At 37.9% G+C, this 25,063-nt stretch overlaps 3 protein-coding genes across 8 annotated transcripts in view; all 3 read left to right on the forward strand.

Moving 5' to 3' along the window:
* Window positions 1-25,063, forward strand: part of si:ch211-225k7.4 — a 494,418-nt gene that overhangs the window by 410,928 nt on the left and 58,427 nt on the right.
* On the forward strand, window positions 5,688-11,942 carry si:dkey-83f18.7. Of its 4 annotated transcripts, none has more exons than XM_087258340.1 (6): window positions 5,688-6,991; window positions 7,145-7,183; window positions 7,276-7,632; window positions 8,721-9,059; window positions 9,216-9,587; window positions 10,238-10,776. In XM_087258340.1, exons 2-5 carry the CDS (start codon window positions 7,147-7,149, stop codon window positions 9,575-9,577), a joined length of 1,095 nt encoding a protein of 364 aa, XP_087114466.1. In that variant the 5' UTR covers window positions 5,688-6,991; window positions 7,145-7,146; the 3' UTR covers window positions 9,578-9,587; window positions 10,238-10,776.
* On the forward strand, window positions 15,162-19,848 carry si:dkey-83f18.4. Of its 3 annotated transcripts, XM_087258339.1 has the most exons (6): window positions 15,162-15,283; window positions 15,423-15,461; window positions 15,554-15,901; window positions 16,274-16,621; window positions 16,780-17,519; window positions 18,602-19,848. In XM_087258339.1, exons 2-5 carry the CDS (start codon window positions 15,425-15,427, stop codon window positions 17,139-17,141), a joined length of 1,095 nt encoding a protein of 364 aa, XP_087114465.1. In that variant the 5' UTR covers window positions 15,162-15,283; window positions 15,423-15,424; the 3' UTR covers window positions 17,142-17,519; window positions 18,602-19,848.

Here is a 25,063-nt window from a genome sequence, read left to right on the forward strand (position 1 = left end):
AAAAGCCATCTGACACTGCTCGGTCCATACATGAGTCAAACTCTGTTTTCTATGCTTACCTGACTTCCTCCAACTTCTGCCACTGACCTGTGGAGGGGGGCGGCCAGTTTAGCAAACCCTTCCACAAAACGCCTATAATAGCTCGCAAAGCCAAGAAATGTTCGTAGCTCGGACACGGTCCCCGGGCAGCGCCAATGCGTGACCGCCTCTATTTTACCTGGATCAGTTGCTACTCCCTGGGCAGATATAACGTGACCCAAGTGCTTTACTTCACGCCGGAAGAAAGCACATTTCTCCAGCTTGGCCTTGAGCCCTTCCTTCTCTAGACGACCTAGTACCATCTCCAGCCTCTCCAAATGTTGGTCAATGGAGGAAGAAAACACCACAACATCATCAAGATACAAAAGCAGGGACTGACACCGCTGATCCCCGAATAACCGCTCCATCAACCTTTGGAACGTACTTGGAGCGTTACAAAGGCCAAAGTGCATACGGTTCCATTCAAACAATCCAAACGGTGTACAGAACGCAGTTTTCGGCTTATCCTGCTCAGAAACTGGAACTTGCAAATACCCGCTGGCCAAATCCAACGTAGAGAACCAGCGAGCACCAGATAAGGATTCCAAGGACTATATATAAAAGTTGCAATATTCAAACGGGTCAATTATTGCACATAAAGTTTATAAATAAACAAGCTGAATGTTTTCTTTTCAATTGGTCTGAGCTAGTAGACAGTTCAAATCTAACTACAAAGTACACACAAAAAATCTACAAAAGTGAACATTTAATCTGATGTTTTTTTTAAGGTGCTTTGAATAAGAAAGTAAAGAATCATTATTCAATAATGTGGCATAAATTATATAGACAACAAAAAAAAAACTAAGTAAAGCATGAATTGTGTAATGTCAGTTGATTTCATGGGTTTTTGGATTTCTGGGGGTGTAAAAACGTTTGTTATTATCATCTTCATTGCTGGTTTATAAAAAGGGGTTCTTAAGATATTCTTTCATTAAATATTTGCTTTAATACAATCACACTATATTTGTCAACTTTACGATAGATAATATAGTTTATTATTTTTTGATGTTGAGTACTGTATGATTTTCTTTACAATAAAATAATAATTCTTCACAAAAAGGGACATTTTCTTTACACTTATTCATTCAAACACTATCCTCAAACTCAAGATAAGATGGAGGATTATTGATTAGCTACTATTGATGCACAATATGGTTTCAATATTTGCAACATTTTTTCAGCATCACTTGCTTTAACCTGATCATTGAAGTAAACACAATTTGTAACTCTAGGTTATGGGATAGTTCACCCAAAAAAAATAAATTATTTTAGTAATTCTTACCCAAACCGAAATACTTTTAAGGAAACCCATGCAAAAATGGGGAGAACATGCAAACTCCATATAGAAATCCCACCAGGTCCAGCCAGAAGTCAATCCAGCAAACTACTTGCTGGGAGGCGACAGTGCTAATCACTGAGCAACCATGCTGTCTGGTTCGAGAATGTTTTTGGGATATTTTTGAACTTTGAACAAATCTGAAACCTTGTTGTCTATTGAGGATAAGGAAGCTCTGGGATCTAAAACATCTCTGGGATCAAGCATCTAACACAGGGGTGCTCAACCCTGTTCCTGGAGATCTACCTTTCTGCAGAGTTTATCTCCTTCCCTGATCAAACACACCTGAACCAATTAATTAGGACCTGAACTGCACTTGATAATTACAGTCAGGTGTGTTTGATATAGTTTGCAACTAGGGTTGTAACGGTATGAATTTTTCACGGTATGATAATCGTCTAAAACAATACCACGGTTTGACGGTTTCGCGGTATACGGTATGTTACAAATGTTACAAAATAATAGAACAGTGAAGCAAATTTGACTTTTTCCAAATAATATATTTTCAGTTACTATAAACAACACCACTTACAATGAACAAATAAAAATAAGAAAATAATAAATAATGTGTCAAAGTCCAAATACAGTCCAAATAAACATGGTGCAAATCCTCAGTAAAAAATAGATATAAATATTTACTATACTATAAATAGTTACATAACGAAACTAGATTCAATATGGAACATCCTTAGGTTTTATGTGCCAGCATGGATATGGTTGTCTATGGATATGGATTTGGAAATGGTTGTCTGCAATGCAGATAAACAGCTGCATTTTCATTTGCGTCTTTTGAAAACAGCAAGAGCAGCAGTTCGTCTTTGCTGTGTCACTGTTTTGTCATGTTTCTGTGCTGCTGTGCATGCAAAAGTACTTAGTATGAGAATAATTTCATGCAAAACTTTTTTTTTGGCGTTTTATTTAGCCGCGCATAAATGTATGCCTTTCTCTCATTCCGTGTTGTTCAAAAAGCTTGGTCCACAAACAAAAGCGAAACCTATGCTTATTGGTTGTGATGTAGCGAGTTAGAACCAATCTGGGCATGGAGGAGGGATAATGCATCAATGTATCATGTCTGATTTGTCCGGAGACACAGTGACGAGCGTTTCTTTGTCAAATCAGCGTTGTCAAATGTTGATGACGTAACCGCACTGATTCCGGAGCCTCTGAAAGTCCGAATGTTATGTGATACAGCACTGGAAAGCTGAGATTCTCTTCTTTATGCCAATCTTTGAATTGTATGAATCGGATCAGCGGATCAAAAGTTATTAAACATTTAAGAGCAATACTTATTTTTTGCCGCGGGCGGCTGTCTCGGTCTTTAAGGGTTAAAACCGTTGATATGCAATTGTTCATGGTATGATAATCGTGCACGTTTAAATCATGGTAAACCGTAATACCGGTATATTGTTACAACCCTATTTGCAACTGAAATCTGCAGAAAGGTGGATCTCCAGGAACAGGGTTGAGGACCTCAGAACTAAAACATCTGTATGTGTGTTCCAAAAACACAGCAAAGTTTAATAATTAATAACAAAAATTTTATTTTTGAGTTTTAAGAATACTTTAAACTGCACAGCTAATAGTTTAGTAGGAGTGAGTTCCAAAGATTTGCATCAAGGGGGTACACACCAGGTTATCCAGAATGCAGACAAGTGGAGGGAAGCCCAGAACACCAGAACCAGATGAATGGATATCATGCCTAGGAGAGTACACAGTTAAAATTTCTAAAAGATTTTGAGACGCCAGACCATGCAAGGGCGTATATGTGAGCATACAGATTCAAATCAACAAAATCTAACAGGAAGCCTTGAGATGGCAAAATGTAGTTTTAACAGTATTCTGAACATGCAGGCGAAAGTTTGGTGATTGTCAAATATAACCCTAATCTTGTAACTCTAAGACAGAGCTATTTAAATTTACAGCAAAAGGGTTGACTTATTTTGTTGAACCAAAAGCATAACTTGTCTTATCACTGTTAAGACAAAAAACATTTTGGGACGTCCAATTTTGTTTTTATAGATAAACTTTCAAGAAAGTTACAGTTAAAAGGTCAACCGTTTTTGATTAGATGTGCACCTGAGTGTCATCTGCATATAGGTTGTAGTTAAGGCCAAGATTTCTAAGGAGATAACCAACAGGTGTAATGCACTTTGAGAAAAGTAATGGACTTAAGATGAATCCCTGGGGTACACCAAAATTGATTGTCAGTTTTGGACTTGAGACAAACCGCATGAGGCTTGAGAGGCATGAGTTGAACCACTTTAGTCTAGTCCAAGTAATGCACAGATTACATTTGAGACAGTAAAAGTGAGAGATCCACAGAGTCAAAGCCACACTAAGGTCAAGAAGGACCAAGAGGGATGGGAAAATTACATGGAATTGTATTTTTAAATGAAATACCAAATACCTTATTTTTACATGGTATCAAATATATTACAAAATACTTTTACAAGGCAACATCACATTTCTTCGCAAACTTTCTATCAATGGGCTTATTGGATCCAACTCTTCATCATTAAACTTATAATGAGAAGTAGTGTGTGTTTGTTTTATTTCCATTGGCGACTCCTAGAAGTAAACAATGTTTAACAACAGTATTTCTCAGAGCAAGTGTAAGCCAGCTTCTCTGCCAACTCATCCACCTCTACTCCTGCACACAAGGTGTTCATAAATCCTTGCTTCTTTTATTTTATTATACTTTTTTTATTTATTTATTTATTTATTTTTTCTCAAATTTTATACAGAAAGTCCTGTGTTGAAGATGATCTCTTTATCCACTGTAAAAACCATGTAAAGCAGATAATGACTTCAAACATAGTACTATATCTAATGGGTATTCAAAGAGTTTTGGCAAATTACTTAGGGAAGCTTCTTTATGCCGAGTTCAGACTGCGTGATTTTCAAAGTAGTTGTGTCACACATGTTTTCACACTGCATGACTATCTGGGATAGCATTTTGTCGCTGCTGTATTTACACTGCAAGATGGATCAGCGACGGGATTTCACACTGCATGACTTTACAATAGATAGAATCGCCGTCAACTTTGTCCAAACTACGTCTCACAACCAAACACACATAGTATATCTTTTCTTACTAACTACATAATGAGAAAGAAGCCTTTAATGGGGTAGAAAATGTACATATTGGCTCACCTGGGTTTTAAAGGTCACCTATGGTGAAAAATCTACTTTTCAAGCTGTTTGGACAGACATGTGTGTAGGTATAGTGTATAGACTGTCATATTGGGGTGATATAAACACACAGAGTCCTTTTTTTCAATTTAACAACATAAAAACGGTGGACCAGTTGGAGCGGTTTTCAGACCGACTTTACGTAGGAGTGTGGTCCCCCCACCCACTAATATTAATTGACAGCCTCGCGTCACAATCATATCCTCAGTTTCTTGTTTCACATCTGCCATTTTCAGCATGAGTCAAAGTGATATCACTAAAGGAACATCCTTGCTCCATTTTTAGATGAAAGACTCATTGGGCTCAACACAAGATCAATATTCTCCACATTATCGCTCTGATCGGAATTATTGCTTGTACTTTTTGCATGTCGCGGCGCATTGCATTTTGGAGTTCTGGGTTTCTGTCGGGGTTCATGCGGCAGAGCTTCAGCTGTTGTATTTGCCATGATGGAGGTCTGTGTTTGGAGTTCTGGAATGCGTGGCGCGACGATTCAGGACACTTTGTTTCTGCTGCGCCACTGAGAGCTTTTGGCTCCGCCACCTTGTTACGTTAGGCGGGAAGCCGAAACTAATTTTCATGTGAAGCAACACACCCAAACTTCAGCAAACTATGTAAACGCCCAGTTTCATTTAGGTGTTTAGGTACAGGATATTTTTTTGTTTATTATTTTTATATGGGTATTTGGCTTTACATTTTGTGTGTTTAAAATAGAAAAAGAAAAAAAGACAAAAAAACAGACCTGACTAGTTACAATCAAGGGTTGTAACACCTGGGGTCTCATATATCAATGCTGTCTACGCACAAAAACTTTGCGTATGCCGTGTTTCAAGCTCACATTTGGATTTACTAACGATGAAATGAACGTGAGAATGTGCGTTGGTCCACGCCAACGTCATGTCTGGGGTATGTACATTTCTTGTGTGTTTGTTTTATTTCCATTGGCGACTCCTATAGGCAATTGTGTTAAATTGCACATGACAAATGGGACGAGATCAACTGCATGTCTAGCAGGTATATAAGGTTTCTGTATCACACAGTTGACCAGCCAAACATTAAAGAGCAACTTACAGTGATTGCTGTTTTTCCAATGTAATCGGAGCGATTGACTGCACACACATTGCTATAAAGGTGCCATCTGAAGACTAATATGCATACGTGATTCAGAAACATTTCCATTCAATTAATGTTCAAATAATATGTGATCCTCAAATGCGCTTAACATAATACTCACAATTAATAATGATTCCTACTTGTCTTCCTCGTGATGAAGAGTAGGAAAAATCTGATATGTAGTGGGGGGAAAAAGAATGAGTCCATCAGACGCTGGATTCGAACCGGATTCATGAATGAGTGTCAAAACATGTTGCCATGTGTGTTACGAGCTACGCCACTCATACTGCTGATGTTTGCCCTCTTTAGCTTTGTTATCTCTGTCAATCAAATTGGTGGAAATCCCTCAACTGGATTATTCCAACGACAAACTTGCAAATAACACCGTTTTCTCCAGGCTACCTCCGATTGGAGCACCTCCAGTTCAAATTCTGTTCAAAGTTTCTCTTCTTGTTTGCTTTTGCCATTGCTTTTTTGTATGGTTTTACCAAAGTAGAGTCATTAGCATATTCATACAGGGGAGGAGGCAGGGAGAGGTTTTGCGCTCGTGCACGTGCGCTCAGTTTCACGTTAATTCGGATGTCAAAAAAGAATATGCGTGGGATTCGGCGTATTCAGTAAAATATTCAGACGTATGAAACACTGCATACGCATTTACAGCTTTGTGCATACACAATGTTTTTTAGTATGAATTCAACGCAAGTCTTCGTACATGATGCCTCTGGATTTCCTCATATGCATGCAAGTCAGCAAACATGACAAATGCTCAATGTTTTTTTTTAAATAAATAGCTGAGTGTTTTTTCTGTTGTTTTTGCACATGTTTGTTGTTGTCCAATATATCGACACCACCGAGTATATACTGTGCTTATGAATGCATAATGCATCTTAAATTTTGTGTTTGGGGGTGTGGAAGCATGTCATTATAGAAAGATTGAGGATGGAAAAAGAAAAAAACATACTTAAAAGCAAATGTTGAGGTGGATTTTTTTTGTGAAGCTTCCATATAAATACTGTAAAAAACATAGACTCGACTCTTGACCACATTCAAATGAACAAACTTCCAAAGAAGTACAGAAACAATGAACAACACAGAGAAAATATGTATAAATACACCTGAATGAGGAAGAAAAATGAAAAAGACCTTTGTTTGGAGTAATAAGCAAATATAGTGACGTGCTGAATGACGGATCACAGCAGATCTAAAATAATCACACAGTCTGAAGTTCAGACAGAATCATCAGACTGAGGACAGAAACACACCAGCTCTGAAGTAAGAACAACTCACATCTACATTATTTACACATTAACAGATTGCAGACATAGTAATAGAAACTGTGGATTGTGCTTAAATGTTTTTTTTTCTAGCATTTTACTCCAAACCTAATGATGGTTTGTGTTTTCTTTTAATGTGTTTCTTCCTCAGAAATGGCTCAATCTCTATATTTCCCTCTTCTCCTCATTGGTGAGTGTGTTTGTAGTTTTATTTATGGTTTATAGTTTCATTAGGTTTGACTCTGTTCTGAAAATCATTAAAGCAAAGTGTCTCTTTCACAGCTCTCTGCTCCATATCTGAATGTGTTCAGCGTCAGTATCACTTTATAAATGAGAGGAAGAACTGGACTGAAGCTCAGAGATACTGCAGAGAGAAATACACAGATCTGGCCACTGTTGACAACATGAACGACATGATCCAGCTGATGAAGAGTGTGAATAATGTACACAATCAGAATATCTATATTGGTCTTCAGAAGACGAATGTTTCTAAATGGCATTGGTCTTCAGGTGATCTTGTGCTCTTTCTGAACTGGACATCTGGAGAACCAAACAACAGTTATAATTGTGGCACAATAAAAAATGGACAGTGGTTTGCTGAGTCATGCAATAACACATGTTTCTTCATCTGCTACAACAGTAAGTACAAACTACAGTGGCAAACGTTCATCTCAAAGGGCTGTAAAGTTTACCCTAAGAATTGGGACAGCACTACAGCACCTGCACACGTCATCGCAATCTCTTGCTTCATGTAAGATCAGACTATGGTGACTTCTGTAGTTATTCCAGTTGTGTTATTTTTTGGTATTTATCTTTAAGAAATCACTGAAGGCATATATTATGTTATCATAACTATCTAATGTGGCAATAAGATCATAACTGTACTGTGCATTTACACAATGGCCATATTCATCTACATAAACACTCCAAAACAACATTAACATTATTGCAGACACTGTAAAAATGCTCATTCCCAGCCACTAGACTTTTCTGAGAGTACTTAAGTTTCGTCAAGTGTCAGAATGTTGTGGGACTGCTGGACAGAAGTTATTATTAGGGATTACAGATTGCACAATTTTGCTGTTTTTATTTTAGAGTTTTTATTTTTTAAAGCATGACGGTAAAACACCAACGCAGTTCTAAATATATTAAAACATGTGCTTGTTTGTTGTAAAAATTCGTAATAATGGCAAAAATACTACTTTGTGGATCTGCCATCCTGCTGTTGTGGCTGGTGTATTCAGGGAAAATTTCTTACCCCTTGGTTTTAACTGTGGTCCTGAATAATCTTCATTCGAAAGGGTGTATACCCCTTGCGCTTAGCTCTACGCCTTCAAGTTAAAGAGAATTGGGACACCACTACCTCTTCACAGGAATGCGAAAAACAAGGGGTAGGGGGAAGGGCTAAGGGGTAAAATTGGGATTGGTTCATAACAAAGTATGCTTTAATAAACAATTAAAGCGTGACAAAAGTAAAAAATTATGAAAAAAAATAAACTACATATCTAGTCAAATTTACTTTGTACTATTATCTCACAGACAAACAGAAAATGTGATGTTGAATTATAATTCCACTTAGAGGATTTAAAATAGTAATATTTCTAATCAACATAAACTTATAATAACACAACTCTACAAAAACTCTTCTTAAATTGTAAGTACTGATTTGTTTACATACAGCAGATGAATAAACTAATAAAATATTGTTTTAATTTATTTTCTTAAAGTGAGCAGAGGACTGGTGTTTGTCAATCAAACGATGAACTGGACAGTCGCTCAGAGTTACTGCAGACAGAATCACATTGATCTGGTCACTGTGAGGAACCAGAATGAGAGTCAACAACTGGAGAAGTTCATTAATGACAGAAGCTTATCTGGATCTGCAGTCTGGATCGGTCTGTTCAGAGACACATGGCAGTGGTCAGATCAGAGCAACTCCTCATTTAGATACTGGGCTGCTAATTTTAAAGATTCTTCATACAGTGCCGCTATTCAACCAAACATATCAGGACAATGGGCTGACTACTCTAGTAATTACAACCAGTTTCCTTTTGTGTGTCATGAAGGTGAGCAGATCCTCCAAACACACTCAATCCATCATCAGCTCCAGATCTCTTAAAGTTGACTCTACATGTCTGACATGACAAATTCCTCCACAGTGTTTGTTCTGCATGTTGTTGTTGATCAGTCTCTCTCTAGTTTCTGCTTTGTTTTGTGTCCAGATAAACTGATTGTGGTCCAGCAGAATCTGTCGTGGTCTGAAGCTCTGAGATACTGCAGACAGCATCATGTGGATCTGGTCTCGGTTCAGTCAGTGGAGATGCAGTATAAGGTGATGAACGTGGTTAAACTGGCGTCTACTGAGGCGGTGTGGTTGGGTTTACGTCACTCCTGTGCTTTGGGCATCTGGTTCTGGGTGAGTGGACAGACCGTGTGCTATCACAACTGGGCTCCAGGGAACGGCACATCAGAGGAGGACTGTGAGCCCACAGTGAGATCTGGAGCAGTTCAGTCTGGAGGAAATCAGACCTGGATCAGCCGTCCTGAAACTCACAAACTCAACTTCATCTGCACAAACTACTGAGAGTGAAGAAGTAAGATGATGAGTTTCTTTCATTTTCATTAATCATCGGATTGTGAAGTAATCATTTTATAAAACATATGGCTATGAGTTCAGTTAGCATAAATGTATTAAGGTAGTGATAAGGGGTTTTAAAGCACAGCATTGTGTGGATTTTTAAATCTTTGTGAATCTTGGGTAAAATACAGACAAACCCAAATGTTTGGCCTCTAAATTTAATTAATCAAATTAACCCAGTAGATGGGTTTGTCATATTTTAGACCACATTTGACACTAAAATAGTCCAGATATTTTAAAGTGAATTTATTATTAAAGCAACTCTTTTTTTTAACATTTTTCCAGCTCCTCTAGATTTTTGGACTAAATTATGAACTAAAAATTACGCTAACTTAGTGTAACAGAATTGAGAACAAACCTCACTCCCTGCTCTCCAAAGCCGCACTGCCTGAAGTCCTGAACACACACACACTGAATAGACAAGCTTATAACATAGCATTAAACTATTTTCCATATTTTTAGGCTTACCTATACGCATAGTACTGCTGAACTACTAGGGGACGCCCCTTGCTCTTAAATATGAAACTAAGCTTTTATTTTATTTAGGCTTGAAAACACTATGACATAAATATAAAAAAGGTGGCATTCCTTTCCTTTCTATTACAGGTGCTGTTGCCCCTCCTATGCAATCCTCAAATCAGTCAGTTCATGTTGCGATGAGTGACTGTCTGACACGCTCCATGTTGATATTTAGATGCTGTTTCCCGAATGGATTCTGTACGCGATTTGAAGAGGGGCAAAAGTGGAAACCCACTCAGGGTTTTGGGTGCATGTTCAAACAGACAATACTATCATGTGAACATGTCGATCTTGGTGTCTTTGCTTTGCTGGTTTCAAATGCTTTCATTATAGATCTGTGCATTCTTAAAGTGACACCAACCTGTGTGATGTAATGTAATTAAAATAAACATCTAAACGAGAGATTTGTTTAGTTAGAATGTTTAATTAAATTTTGCTGTGAAGAAATGGTGATAGCTTAGAATAAGTTTCTGTATATCTATTATTTGAGTAGGCAAATCTGTTTGATTTTGCATTCTTTTTCTAATGTTTGCTATTTGTTATATCCTTTGTAATTAATAATAATAATAATAAAAACATATTACTGAATATTTCGATTGTTTATTGACAATTAAACAGCTTCAGATAAGCAGATTTAGTAATTTGGGGTAATTTTGGGATTTTTTATTTTTGTTAAGGGGTGGGTGGGGGGTGATCTCTTATTTTCACATCTCAGTATTTACAGGTATACCTTATAACACTAAACTATGTAATTCAGTATTGTTAATGCTATAGTACTTTATAATAGCGTATGCTTTTATAATCTAGCACATTTTCTGTTGTGTAGCAAGCAAAACGTGTGTAAAACTGTGCAATATTTCATGCATGCAAGGATTTCCAGTGTGGTTGGTTCTGCTGACGTCAATATCTGTCATCCATATTACATGCATATAGTCCATTAGTAAAAGAACACTTGAAGTGACTAACATAGGTTTACAACATTCATAGACCACGGTTTTGAGCAGTATAGCAAAAGCAACATGCAAAAGTAAAATTGAAAGACGTTCAGATTGTTGTTGTTGTTTGTCTGCCATTTTACACTCTCTGTCATCAGCAGGTCACATGTACATGCAAATGCCGTATCTGTCTGCTTGAACAGGGTACACAGATATACAAATCTACATTTGTTGACAGACAGTTTGGGCTACCTATAGTAGTGTTTGGCCTGAAATTTTACATTAGACATTTTTTTTAGTTCTATGCCTTACCTAGAGTATAAAAATGCATATAAATACATTTAGTTCATTTACTTTAATCATTACTATTGGAATGTGAAGAGACTTTCAACTAGCACAACAACAAATATTTCTGAAGACGATCAACTATTACACATTTAAACATTGGAGCTTTGTAATCCATTTAGCGGATCTCCAGGTCTTACGAGATTTCACGTGATGGGGACAAAGGTAAAATTCAAATGCATTTAATGGTTGGATTGTCGTGAAGAAAAACTGGTGGTGAATAAATGAACATCCAAAATCATAATCGTACAGGCAAAAGGTCAAACACAAGTCCGCCAACCAAATGCAAAGTGGTTGCGTTTACGTCACTCCTGCGCTTTAGGCATCTGGTTCTGGGTGAGTGGACAGACCGTGTGCTATCAGAACTGGGCTCCAGGGAACGGCACATCAGAGGAGGACTGTGAGCCCACAGTGAGATCTGGAGCAGTTCAGTCTGGAGGAAATCAGACCTGGATCAGCCGTCCTGAAACTGACCGACTCAACTTCATCTGCAGAAACTACTAAAAGTAAAAGACTTGTTTTCATTCATTTAAACACTTACTGTGTGTAACATTTATTGCAGCCATTTAACTTACTATTGTGCACTTTATATCCTTTTTACAGACCTTATGAAATTATTTTTTTTATATATTTGGCTTTCTTGTACATTTAAAATTTCGATCTCATTCTCTTCCAACAAAAAGGAGGCTTGAGAGATTTAACAAAGATAATAATGGTTCAATTGTTTGGATTAAAGCATTCTGAACATTTGAAAAAAGTTAATAGTTCATGTAAATTGATTTCATTAGATCTTGGTTTCCTGGTAGTGTTGTGACTTTATTTTCAACAGTGTATTCTGCATTGGTCATATCTTTACATAATATATTGCTTTAAAAAGTGTGTTTTGCATCTGAGCCTAATATCTTGCTTGTCTCTATAAAATACAATGTTGTTGTTTTAGATTGTGTAAAAGTTCATTTAAAAATATCTTGCAATGTATGTTCAACTCCTTTAGGTCAAATAAACTCATTTAAATTATCATTGTTTTTTAGTTCAATAGGAAATTTTCATATTCACATCAAAACATCACATTTATAAAACCACATATTCACAGGAAAACAGAACACATTTATGAATATACAATCATAATTTAATAGTTTATATGTTTGTAGAACATTTACTCTTCTAGTGACTTGACTCATCCTTATGACTAGGGTTAGGTATCGTATCGTTTGGGGTTATTTCCATACCAGAGCTAAATCGATACTTTTAAAACTGTACTGTGCCAATAAAGGTGTCTGAACTGATACTTTTGAGTCCCAAAATTATGGTGGATGACTCTAGAAAAATATTTTATTTGACAAAATCTTTTAAAAAATATTTTGAATAGGAAAATATAATTTAAGCTTCAAGTAAAGTCTTTTAATTTTATATATTGAAATTACAATAATATATTTCCTTGGATCATTTGTTGGTTTGCATGAATTTAAGATTTGCATTATGAAATTACATTAGCTTACTGCTAACCTCTGGATAGGCTCTCATCAAAATACTGAACAAAATACTGAACCCTTTTTCTAGGGTTGTGACTATGTTTACATGGTTATCAGTAATCTAATGATTTGCCTTAATCTGAATAAGACAGTAATATGATTAAGGTGTTTACATGAGTTGCTTTTTGAATGTTCCTTTCATGATCCCGTCTTACATGTTATAGTACATAGATCCATCAACGTCATTGCGTCACCACACTATCCATGTTTCCTCCAGAGTGTCATGTAATTTCAGGAGTTTCATTTTTAATTTTTCGACTTTAACTGCAGTTTAATTTTTTTATTCATGCACCCTTGACAAACTGAGGTATTTAATGAGAGTATTAAGTAAGGACTGCAGGAAGAGTGCTCTTTTAATGGAATTTGATACCGCACGTTGAATGGAAAGAAAAAACCTATTCATTTTGCGACACAGGTGTCTGTGGTCCTTTAAGGTAATCGAAAATCGCTGTTTACATGGTAGTCTAGACTCTAAATCAGAGTATTGTCTTAACCATATTCAAATTGGAGCATTGGTGTCCATGTACGTTCTCATTGAAAGTGCCAGACGATGACAGAGACAGTGCATTCTTCTGCCTTTGAGCCCTCAAATGTATCATTAAGTTTGATGTGTTTCCCCCTTACACACAACTTTTGTAAAGCATCTGCTTCTCATTGCTGTGACAGAATATTTGCTTGTAAAATATGCTTTGGAACGCTTAGCTTAAGCAAATTTGATGAACGCCATCATGCGTGTTGATCTAAAGAGTCGCTATTGCTCACCGAATACGCTGTACTGCATGCGTCCGTTCCTTAAGCAACAAGAACAAACGCCTGACATCACCTGTTCGTATTCCTTAAAGTTGTTTAGAATTAAATGTTTAGAGATGGTGTGACAACGTGTACCTATGAGTGTCTTTGATGCCCCCCTTGATGCTTCTTACGTCCTTGTCGTAGCACCAGTGGCACTGAAATTAGGCACTGAAATTCATATGCTGGTTTGGTACGGTACATACCGGTTACAAAGGTACCGGTGCAATAATGGCACCAGGATTTGGTACCCAACCCTTTTATCTGTGATAAATCAAATACTGATGCAAAGAGAAATAAAAAAAGTCCAAAAAAAAAAAAAAAAAAAAAAAAATATATATATATATATATATATATATATATATATATATATATATATATATATATATATATATATATATATATATATATAAAATAAATAATTAATCAATGTAGTTTTTATAAGGCTAAATACTTTGCATGATCTTAGTATCAAACTTATGTCACATGTAATCAAAATATATGTTATGACCTTATATGGACTTTATATAAAAATAAAAAACTAAGTAGACTGAAGTGCTAACTAAGCATAACACATACTTTAAAATAAATGAATAAATAAAATAAATGTCAACATGCCCTTCCAGCTGCAACCCATAACTGGGAAACATCCACACACTCATACAGTACGTAGGATTTAGCCTACCCAATTTACCTGTACCACATGTGTTTGGACCGTGGGGGAAACCCACGTGAACACAGGGAGAACATGCAAACTCCACTCAGAAACAGCTCGAACCAATGACCCAGCGACCTTCTTGCTGTAAGGCGACAGCAAGACTACTGCGTGGCCAACTTTGCTTTTGCCTTTAGTAATTTTATGTAAAGAAATGTAATGTTGTGTATTTTTTATCATTTTCCATTTTGTCAAATTCTTTCAAGCCTCCTGTGGACAGGTGTTGAGAATTAGCAAGTTTGCTAAAACACTTAAACAAATGCATCTGGTTGTCCAGTGTAATTGTGATGTCCATGTCAAATAAATAAAAGTTGGCGTTTCTGTGTGGAGTTTGCATGTTCTCCCTCCATTTGCGTGAGTTTTCTCAACGTGCTCCGGTTTCCCCCATAGTCCAAGAACATGTGGTACAGGTGAATTGGGTAGGCTAAATTGTCTGAGTGCATATGGATGTTTCCCAGACATGGGTTGCAGCTGGAAGGTTATCCGCTGCGCAAAACATATGCTGGATAAGTTGGCGGTTCATTCCGCCGTGGCGACCCCAGATTAATAAAGGAACTAAGCCGAACAGAAAGTCTTATCTTTAACCTTTTATTACAGAATACAGACTCTGGACTCTCTACCACATTCAAATGAACTTGCTTTCAGTGATGTACAGAAACAAAGACCAACAAAGAAAACTATGCAAATACACCTGAATAAGGAAGAACGGCCTCAGTTTACAGTAATAATAAAAAATTAACATGATATAAAATAATCACATAGCCCAAAACAGCAGACAGAAACAGCAGACTGAGGACAGAAACACACCACCTTTGAGGTAAGAACACACACATCTACATCAAAATCAGTCTTTAAGGTTTGTGAATTGTGTTTTGCTGCTGACATTCTTTAATACATGATCATGTTCTACTCAAAGATAACTTTAGAGTGTGTTTTTCAATGTGTTTCTTTCTCAGAAATGGCCCAGACTCTATATTTCCCTCTTCTCCTCATTGGTGAGTGTGTTTGTAGTTTTATTTATGGTTTATAGTTTCATTAGGTTTGACTCTGTTCTGAAAAGCATTAAAGCAAAGTGTCTCTTTCACAGCTCTCTGCTCCATATCTGAATGTGTTCAGCGTCAGTATCACTTTATAAATGAGAACAAGAACTCTGCTAAAGCTCAGAGATACTGCAGAGAGAAATACACAGATCTGGCCACTGTTGACAACGTGAACGACATGATCCAGCTGAACAAGAGTTTGAATAACAGACGTATCTGGATTGGTCTTCAGAAGACGAGACATTACAAATGGCATTGGTCTTCAGGTGATCCTGCGCTCTTTCTAAACTGGGCATCTGGACAACCAGACGGCAATGCTGATTGTACTTTTATAAGAAATGGACAGTGGCATGATTTGCCATGCACAAAGAAGTGTCGCTTCATCTGCTACAACAGTGAGTACACAGACACTTACAGCAAACATTAATTTGACAAAAGTTTCAAAAAGGCTTAAATGTGATTATTATTAAATATGACATTATAAAATTAGTGTAAAGCTTAAACAAATACCTAAATCTGCTTTGTAATTTTGTGGCAAATATTTCTGGCAAATCTACTATTAACAAAGGCAAACAGGAAAAGACATCTGAATTACAGACTTACAGACCATAGTCTAAATATCTTAAATAGTGAACATAGAAATATTAATAAACAACAAACTCATAACAACTCAACTCTTCTCCAACATGCTTTTCTTCTGCTTATGTTCATCAAAGCAGAGTAAGAATAAACCTATAAAATAATGTTTCTATTTGGTTTTCTTAAAGTGAGCAGAGGACTGGTGTTTGTGAAACAGGAGATGACCTGGAGAGATGCTCAGAGTCACTGCAGACAGAATCACGTTGATCTGGTCAGTGTGAGCAACCAGAATGAGAATCAACAGCTGGAAAAGTTCATTAATGACAATCAGAAATATAGACATGAAGTCTGGATCGGTCTGTTCAGAGACAAATGGCAGTGGTCAGATCAGAGCAACTCCTCATTCAGATACTGGGATACTGGTGAACCAAATAATATGTTATGGAATGAAGGCTGTACAGCAATTGAACAGAACACTCAAGGAAAATGGATAGACATCTCCTGTAATCGACAGTTTCCTTTTGTGTGTCATGAAGGTGAGCAGATCCTCCAAACACACACAATCCATCATCAGCTCCAGATCTCTTAAAGTTGACTCTACATGTCTGACATGACAAATTCCTCCACAGTGTTTGTTCTGCATGTTGTTGTTGATCAGTCTCTCTCTCTAGTTTCTGCTTTGTTTTGTGTCCAGATAAACTGATTGTGATCCAGCAGAATCTGTCGTGGTCTGAAGCTCTGAGATACTGCAGACAGCATCATGTGGATCTGGTCTCGGTTCAGTCAGTGGAGATGCAGTATGAGGTGATGAACGTGGTTAAACTGGCGTCTACTGAGGCGGTGTGGTTGGGTTTACGTTTCTCCCACATTTTGGGCATCTGGTTCTGGGTGAGTGGAGAGACCGTGTGCTATCAGAACTGGGCTCCAGGGAACGGCACATCAGAGGAGGACTGTGAGCCCACAGTGAGATCTGGAGCAGTTCAGTCTGAAGGAGATCAGACCTGGATCAGCCGTCCTGAAACTGACCGACTCAACTTCATCTGCACAAACTACTAAGAGTGAAAGACCTGTGTTTTATTATGATTTAAATAATCAATGATTATTTTTTGTACAGTTTTATAATGTAGTGTTTATTTAAAATGCATAATGGAAAATTCTTTCATTTAAACACATACTGTATGTAACATTTCTTGGGTAATTTAAATGTACTTTTCTCTGTATATATTTTTTGAAGAGCCCATGAGTTGTGATCACCAGCTCGAGATTGCTTCCTGTATTCCTGCTGAACTACATTTCGTAGACGTCATTGTACCTAACAACTTCCACAGCTGACAATAGTCGGGACACACGGACACACACAGCTGAAGCTCATCATTATTGATTATGCGGACTATTTAAAAGCCTCTTTTTCACGCACACTTGCCGAGTCCTGGGGTCCGTTCTTCGTACCTCGCTTAAATGATCTAAGATTATTTGGCAGATCTTGGATCTTTTAATCTTGATAACTGATCTCTCGCTAGTTTGGTTCTTCAAACAAGTTCGCGAATCAGATTAGAATGTCTGGATAAACTGATCTGAGATCACTGCATGTGTTGTGAAGGACAGATCTATCGATCCTCCAAATCATGATCAGCAATGCAACGATTGGCTGACGGCACAGCAGCGTAATGACATCATCTGATTAATATTCAATTATCCATGTGAGCAAAATTACATCAAATTAGCAGTAAACGGTTTGTTAAATATGACACGCAAGAACTTTCCACATTTGTTGTGAGCTGCAGGCTTTACACTTTCATGTGTCAAGTGTATTCATCATGTATTTCAATGCAAATCAATGTATTTAGTTCTACATTACGAAAAGATTTTCTTTATTATTGTAGCCGTTTTTTAATCGGTGTAAAGAATAACTGGATGTTTACAAAAGCATTTTCATATTGGTAAAGGCGTCTGCAACTTTTGTGAAGCATCAAATCAACGGAATATTAACTATCAAAACATGTTTATGACTGCATAAATGTATTATTACTTTTAAAAAAGTGACATATTGTGCATTTCCATTATACACAATTTGTACTAAAGCGATCTAAAAAGTTCATATCAATAAGTTTTCTCTTTGCACCACCAGGTGGCAGTCTTTTTACTTTCATTTCGAGGGTGCAGATTGCATAAGTTTTATTAATATGTATAACTTAATTTATTTTAATAATGACTATAACTTTATATATATAGTTAAAAAAATATGTACCATTTTCCCAAGTGTATATAACTACTACTGTAAGAAAATATGAGAATTTGGTACATACTTTCTCTATTATCTTTACTTGAACTAAGCCAATCTAATCCTGTTTATATGAATTGAACCTGCTCCCGATCAGGTTTGACCTAGCAGAACTGTTGCCATGACAACAACTCTCGGATCAGCTTTGAAGAACGAAACGATCCTGGATCCTGTCAAATCGTCAATATCCAAATCCAGCTAACCGAATAATCCACGTACGAAGAACGGACCCCAGTTAAACAGCATTTCTAAGTGGTTCCTTGTCTTGGATGACTTTGTTTTTGACCTTTGTTTTGTTTGTTTGTGTTGTTTTTACTGGACTCAACATACATTGTTATCACTGGTTTTAAGGTACATTAAAACATCAGTCATTCCCTTTTAGAAAAAAAATTCTCAAAAAAAATAAATAAATAAATTTCAGTTAATTAGAAAGTAGAGAATCAACAATTGTGCTATAATTTGGCTCAAAGTAAAGAAGTCATGTGCATCAGCCGTCAACATGATTTTTTGTCATGTTGTTTTTTTCTGGTAGTGTGGTGTCTTTCTTTTCGCTGCTGCATTTTGCTTTAGTTATATCTTGGTCACACTTTATTTTGATGGTTAGTTTGTTGAATTTACATTGAGTTACATTGCATCTACATGTCAACTAATTCTCATTTGATTATAAGTAGACTGTTCGGCTGGGGTTAGGATTGGGGTTGGGGTTTGGGTTAAAGCAGGCACGTGCACACATAGGGCTCAAGCCCTTTTTAGTCTTAGATAGCAAGTGTCCTTCCAAAATTACCTGAAGTGCCCCTGCCCCCACGCTCTTATTTTGCGGTCGCCCAAACCTCACCCGCAATAAATGTTCTAATCTGAGAAGATCAGCTAGTAAAGCAGTTGTTCAGGTTGTCTCGATCATGCATCCTGAGCCCCCCTCTTTGCCCTGGACTTTACCTTCTCCACCAGAGCAGCTCACTCACATTCCACATAGAATGTCTAAGGTTTTAATATGGTGTATCTCGTGGCCTTATATTCATGTTTGGTGTCGTTTTAAATGTCTCTGTGTGATTGGTAAAGTAGTCTTAATGTCACTGTAATATTTTACAATCTCCCTTATATCAGTTAATTTGGGTTTTGACTTTGATAAGATCTTTGCCAGATGCTCAGATGCTCAACTCATGACCAGGCTAGGTTCTTGGTGAAGCTTTTATTGTCATGAATCACTTGTGGTGATTTGAGTATTTAAGGGAAATGTGCAGACGTGTCTGGGGGATTCTGTAGACAGGATACCCCATTGCAGTTTGTGAGTCTCTGAGCTCTACATCAAGGCTTATATGCTGCAACGTACTTCTACACAGTCAAGTATCAATCTCTAACTCTTAATAGTATCTTTGTGTAATTGATGTTGTACAATCTTGATTGGCTTATTTTGTTTAATTATGTGAATTGGAATGGAAAATATTTGCCTGACAAATAAATGTCAAATTCTTGTTTGACTCTAATATCTCCTGAAATCTTTGTAACTAGTAGATTGTTTCAGCTCATGTTTCAGCCTACGACCAGAATAATTCATACATTCAGGCTCAATGGATGGAGCATAGGCACAGCATTAGAGACCTGGGGCCTCATGTATCAACGCTGCGTACACACAAAAACTTTGCGTATGCCAGGTTTCACGCTCAGAAACGCTCATGTTTGGATTTACTAACGATGAACTGAACGTGGGAATGTGCGCAGCTCCACGCCAGCTTTATGGCTGGCGTACGCACATTTTTTGTGCGTGTCTGTTTTATTTCCATTGACAACTCCTAGAGGCAGTTGTGTTAAATTGCACACTACAAAGTGTCTGAGCCTTGCAATGGCAGCTGTATGAGACGGGTTCATCTAGCACACAGGTGTCAAACTCAGTTCCAAAAGGGCCGCAGCTCTGCACAGTTTAGTTCCAACCCTAAATAAACACACCTGATCAAACTAATTGAGTCCTTCAGGCTTGTTTGAAACCTACAGGTAAGTGTGTTGGAGCAGGGTTGGAACTAAACTGTGCAGGGCTTCGGCCCTCCAAGGATTGAGTTTGACACCCCTGATCTAGCAGGTATATAAGGTTTCCATACTATACAGTTGACCAGCTAAACATTAAAGCGCAATTTGCAGCGGTCGCCTGTTTTCCCAATGTAATCTGAGCTATCTACTGCACACACATTGCTATAAAGACACTATCTGAGGATAAACTTGCATACGTGAATCAGAAACATTTCCATTCATAAAATGTGCAAATAAAATATGATGAACTTATTAATGATTCCTACTTGTCTTTCTCGTGATTAATAGTAGGCAAAATCTGATATGTAGCGGGGGAAAAAAGAAGAGTGAGTTCATCAGACTCTGGATTCTAACCAAGTTCATGCTCGAACGTGTCAAAACATGTTGACATGCGTTTTAGGAGCTGCACCACTGAGACTGTTAAGGGTACTGCAACATTTTACACCTATAAACCACACTATTTCTTTTTTTAATTCACTTAGTGCGATGTTCAGACCCAACTGTGTTAACCGCATCAGCTAAACTCTCCCACTTCATTTTTTTCTTTTGTTGTTAAATCCGGAGATCAAACTTGCAAATAACACCGCTTTTCTCCGGTCTACCTCTGAAAGCAGCACCTCCAATTCACATTCTGTTTAAAGTTTCTCTTTTTGCTTGCTTTTGCCGTTGCTTTATCATTGGGTTTTGCCAAAGTGGAGTCATTAGCATATTCATACGGGGGAGGAGGCAGGGAGGGGTTTTGTGCTTGTGCATGTTGCGCTCAGTTTCACGTTCATTCAGATGTACAAAAGAATATGCGTGAGATTCGGCGTACGCAGTGTTTCATACATCTGAATTTTTTTCTGCGTACGAACATTTACAGCTTTGTGCGTACGCAATGTTTTAGTATAATTTCCACGCAAGTCTTCGTACATGAGGCCCCTGATGATTTCTGACAATCACTGACTAATGCTGTGTTCACACCAGATCCAGAACGCACGGATAAATCGCGGTATTCGCGTGTAAATATCAGCGTGAACATTTGAATTTACTCGCTTCAATCGCGCATCAAATCCGCTTCATTGGCATGTCAAATTCACTTCAAAACAGACACAGATTTGCGTGATGGGCAGGACTTATGTCTGCTCGGTGACTCTAGCTTCTTTGGTACTGTAAATGCCTAACATGTATTTTATGAAGAAAATAACAGTGTTTAAGTGTTTTATGAAGGCTGAAAATAGCGTCGATACGTTTAGGGTCGTGTCTGAGTCCACTAGATCCTTTCAGAGGTGCATCCAGCTCTGTGAGCTCATAAACTCCTCCAGAAACTTAACCTGGATGATGGAGGCTTTCAGCGGTGCTTCTGACTGAGCCCAGCCCAGTTTGATGAACTGTTGTCGGTGTCACCTAGAGAAGTGGTTGTCAAACTTTTTTCACCAAGTACCACCTCAGAGAAAAAAATTGTCTCTCCAAGTACCACCATAATGACCAGTATTAAAGTACAGTAGGCCTAATTAAGCCTGATTTATACTTCTGCATCAGGTGACCGGCGTAACCCACGGCGCATGCAACGCGCGTAGCTGTGCATTTATACTTCTCTGCACTGTCTCTGTCGGTCTGCATTAACACTTCCGAAACGCTAGTTGGCAGTGAGGTGTAAATGTTCCTCTGTGTCAAGTTTCTTCGCTGCTTTTTTGCTTTTCCTGAACACTTCCGAGATGTACAAGTGGCTCAAACTCGCTCATTTTGAGGCAGGAACCGGCAGACGTGCAACAATTTTAACTATGAGGTAAACACAAAACAAAACTTTCCACCTGGAGCTTCTTCACAGGACTCCACACTTGTAAACAATCGCTCGCGCCATTCGCGCGGCTCTCGGTGCCGCCCAGACTCGTCAGCACTACCAAGCCGACCAATCACAGAGCTTACGCTACGCGTCGTTGCGACATGTAGTTACATTTTTTGAGAGGTGCACGTCAGCGACACCGACGGCCACGGCGAAGGGCTATGCGTCAGCGTCGTAGCATAAGCCGGTGTTTGACGCAGAAGTATAAATCAGCCTTTAGGCAGCTACAGCTCTGGACAGTTCAAAAACATGGCAGATTAATTCCTATTATTAAGAATATTTATTATTGGCAGACACTTTAAACATTATAAATAGTTTGAAGATTAACACTGCACTGTGCTTACAGGTAAAAAAAATAAAATAAAATGTCAGTGTTTAAATTAAAATGTGCTTTTATATGTTAATTTAAAATGGCACTGTTCTTAAAAAGTAAGAAGAAAACTGACTGCTGTACTTAAATGTAAATGAGTATTATTATATAGTAGCCTATTCATCAGAACCTGGAAACATTCCTTAAACCTTGTAAATATATATGCTATATGTCAGTATATTCATGTATATTCTTTTTGATAAATTTTAAATATAAAAATGAATCATTTATACATGCAACATAAATCTTAATCTAAACATTAACTTGTATTTAAAATATATCAATTGGATTTACATGCTTAAATTAGAATTTAGATCTGTTGGAGTAGGCTTTGTGTGTCAGAAAAGCAAGTGATTAAAACCACACCTGTCAACACAGGGATATAAAAATACAGGATACACCCCCAACAACCGTTACATATATGGAGAGGAAATTCACTTCAATTGATAAATACATAACAAACATTAGAAAATTGAAAATAAAAGGTTTAGTCTATTAAAATCAATTTACTGATCACATCGGTATTATTGTACGCATCAAAGGGGTAAAAGTGCATTCATTTTATTACTTTAATTATTCAGTGATTGCTCCACCTACCACTTGAAGGAAGCCTGCGTACCACTAGTGGTACACGTGCCACAGTTTGAGAACCACTAGCCTAGAGGATTTTCCCCAGGACACGAACAACAGGCCCTATGTTACAATCACACTTCCACAAAAGCAAGCTCCTGATTGGTTAACCTAGTGCGAATGTCCGCTTAAATTTAGATTTTTGAACTTGAGTGATTCACGTCAAACGCGTTTAATGCTTAATTCACGATGCGCCATTTGCGTCATTCGCGCCGCACCATTCGCGCCGCAGGATGTCTTTTTGCGCATTTGCATTGACTTAACAGCATTAGAGTAGTAGTGTACAATTTCATGAAAAAAAAAAAATAATATATATATATATATATATACATAGTATTTAAGGAAAAGCTCAAACACACTGCTTCCTTGTGTGACAACATGGGAACATCAACAAGCCAGAATCAACAACAAACCCAGATTACAATTTGCTAAATTACACTGGGAAAAAGACTAATGTTTGGAGACATGTCCTGTGGTCTGATGGAACTAAGATTGAACTGTTTGGCCATAATGACCAGTGTTACATTTGAAGGTCAAAGGGGAAAGATTACAAGCCTAGGAACACCATCCCAACTGTGAAGTATGGGGGCGGCAGCATCATGTTGTGGGGCTGTTTTGCTGCAGGAGGGACTGGTCCACCTCACAGCATAGATGGCATCATGAAGAAAGAACATTATGTAGAAATACTGAAGCAGTGGCGTAGCGGACGGGCCCGCAGGGCACGCACCGCGGGGGGGCCTCGCGTGATTAGGGGGCCCCACGTCGTCGCGATTTTCAATAATTGAAAATTCAGGAACTGCAATAAATCAAACTCTTGGGAACAACTGTGGTCGGAACCAAAGTTCACAGGTCTATGTTCTCTGAACACCTCTCAAGCGGTGGACTACTTCATTCTGATTGCTTGCCGCCGAACCGCGTCATGGTCATAGCCATTGAAGACGCGCCGCTGTTTCTCGCCGCCGGTTCTCGTTAAAATATGAATGACTTTTGGCTACTTTGACGCTCTCGCGGCTTTCGGTTTGTGACCGCTCCTTAGTTTGTGAAGAATTCCCCGCGTTGTCGATCCACCCCGCCTATTTTCCCCGCTCCTCAATTTGTGACATAGATATATACACTAGATATCGCATAGGGACCCTGAGCATGCGTCTGTAGCGCCGCTACATTGGTACAGTGCTCCTAGGACAAATGTCATTCAACCACACTAGTCAGGACAGTGTTATTACAGATGCGGGACTTTAGCGCTGTCTACGAGTGTAGTATCGAGCAAACAAAGAAAACAAAGGCAGAACACTTCATAGGTCAGATTAAGTTTTTATCTTTTTTTGTATGTTCTGAAATTTGTGCTAAACAGGTAACGTTATTGATGATAACAATAAGGCAAAGTAAGGCAAAGTAGCTCCAACTCGCACTAAATACTCGGCTTATGCTAGTTTTGTTGTATAAAATCAGCAAACAATGCAAAAGAAATATGACAACGAGATGCTGCGCTGCCAGAAAATTGTGTTAATGTAGTGAACGAGTCGTTCATAACGGAGATTCATTCACAAACAAATCGCTCCCTCCGTCAGTATGAGAAGTGAAAGCAGGAGAGGAGCTGTGTTTCAGGACACGGATTAAATCAAATTTAACAGGGAGGGTGAATAGTACATTTCTGTACACACAAACAAAAGCTTTTTGTCAGGAATGCCCATGGGGTCACTGATCCATCAATGTAGAAAAGTGATGTAAAATTATAATTTTCATTAAAAAAAAAATTTGCATACTGACATCCAGGAAAACTCCCGATCACAGATATATGTGTATATCTCTGTATAAGCACAAACCTCCCCCCACCTTCGACTGGGGGCCCC

This window comes from Danio rerio, chromosome 7, assembly GCF_052040795.2.
Source record: "Danio rerio strain M-AB ecotype USA chromosome 7, GRCz13ab, whole genome shotgun sequence".
Taxonomy (NCBI): domain Eukaryota; kingdom Metazoa; phylum Chordata; class Actinopteri; order Cypriniformes; family Danionidae; genus Danio; species Danio rerio.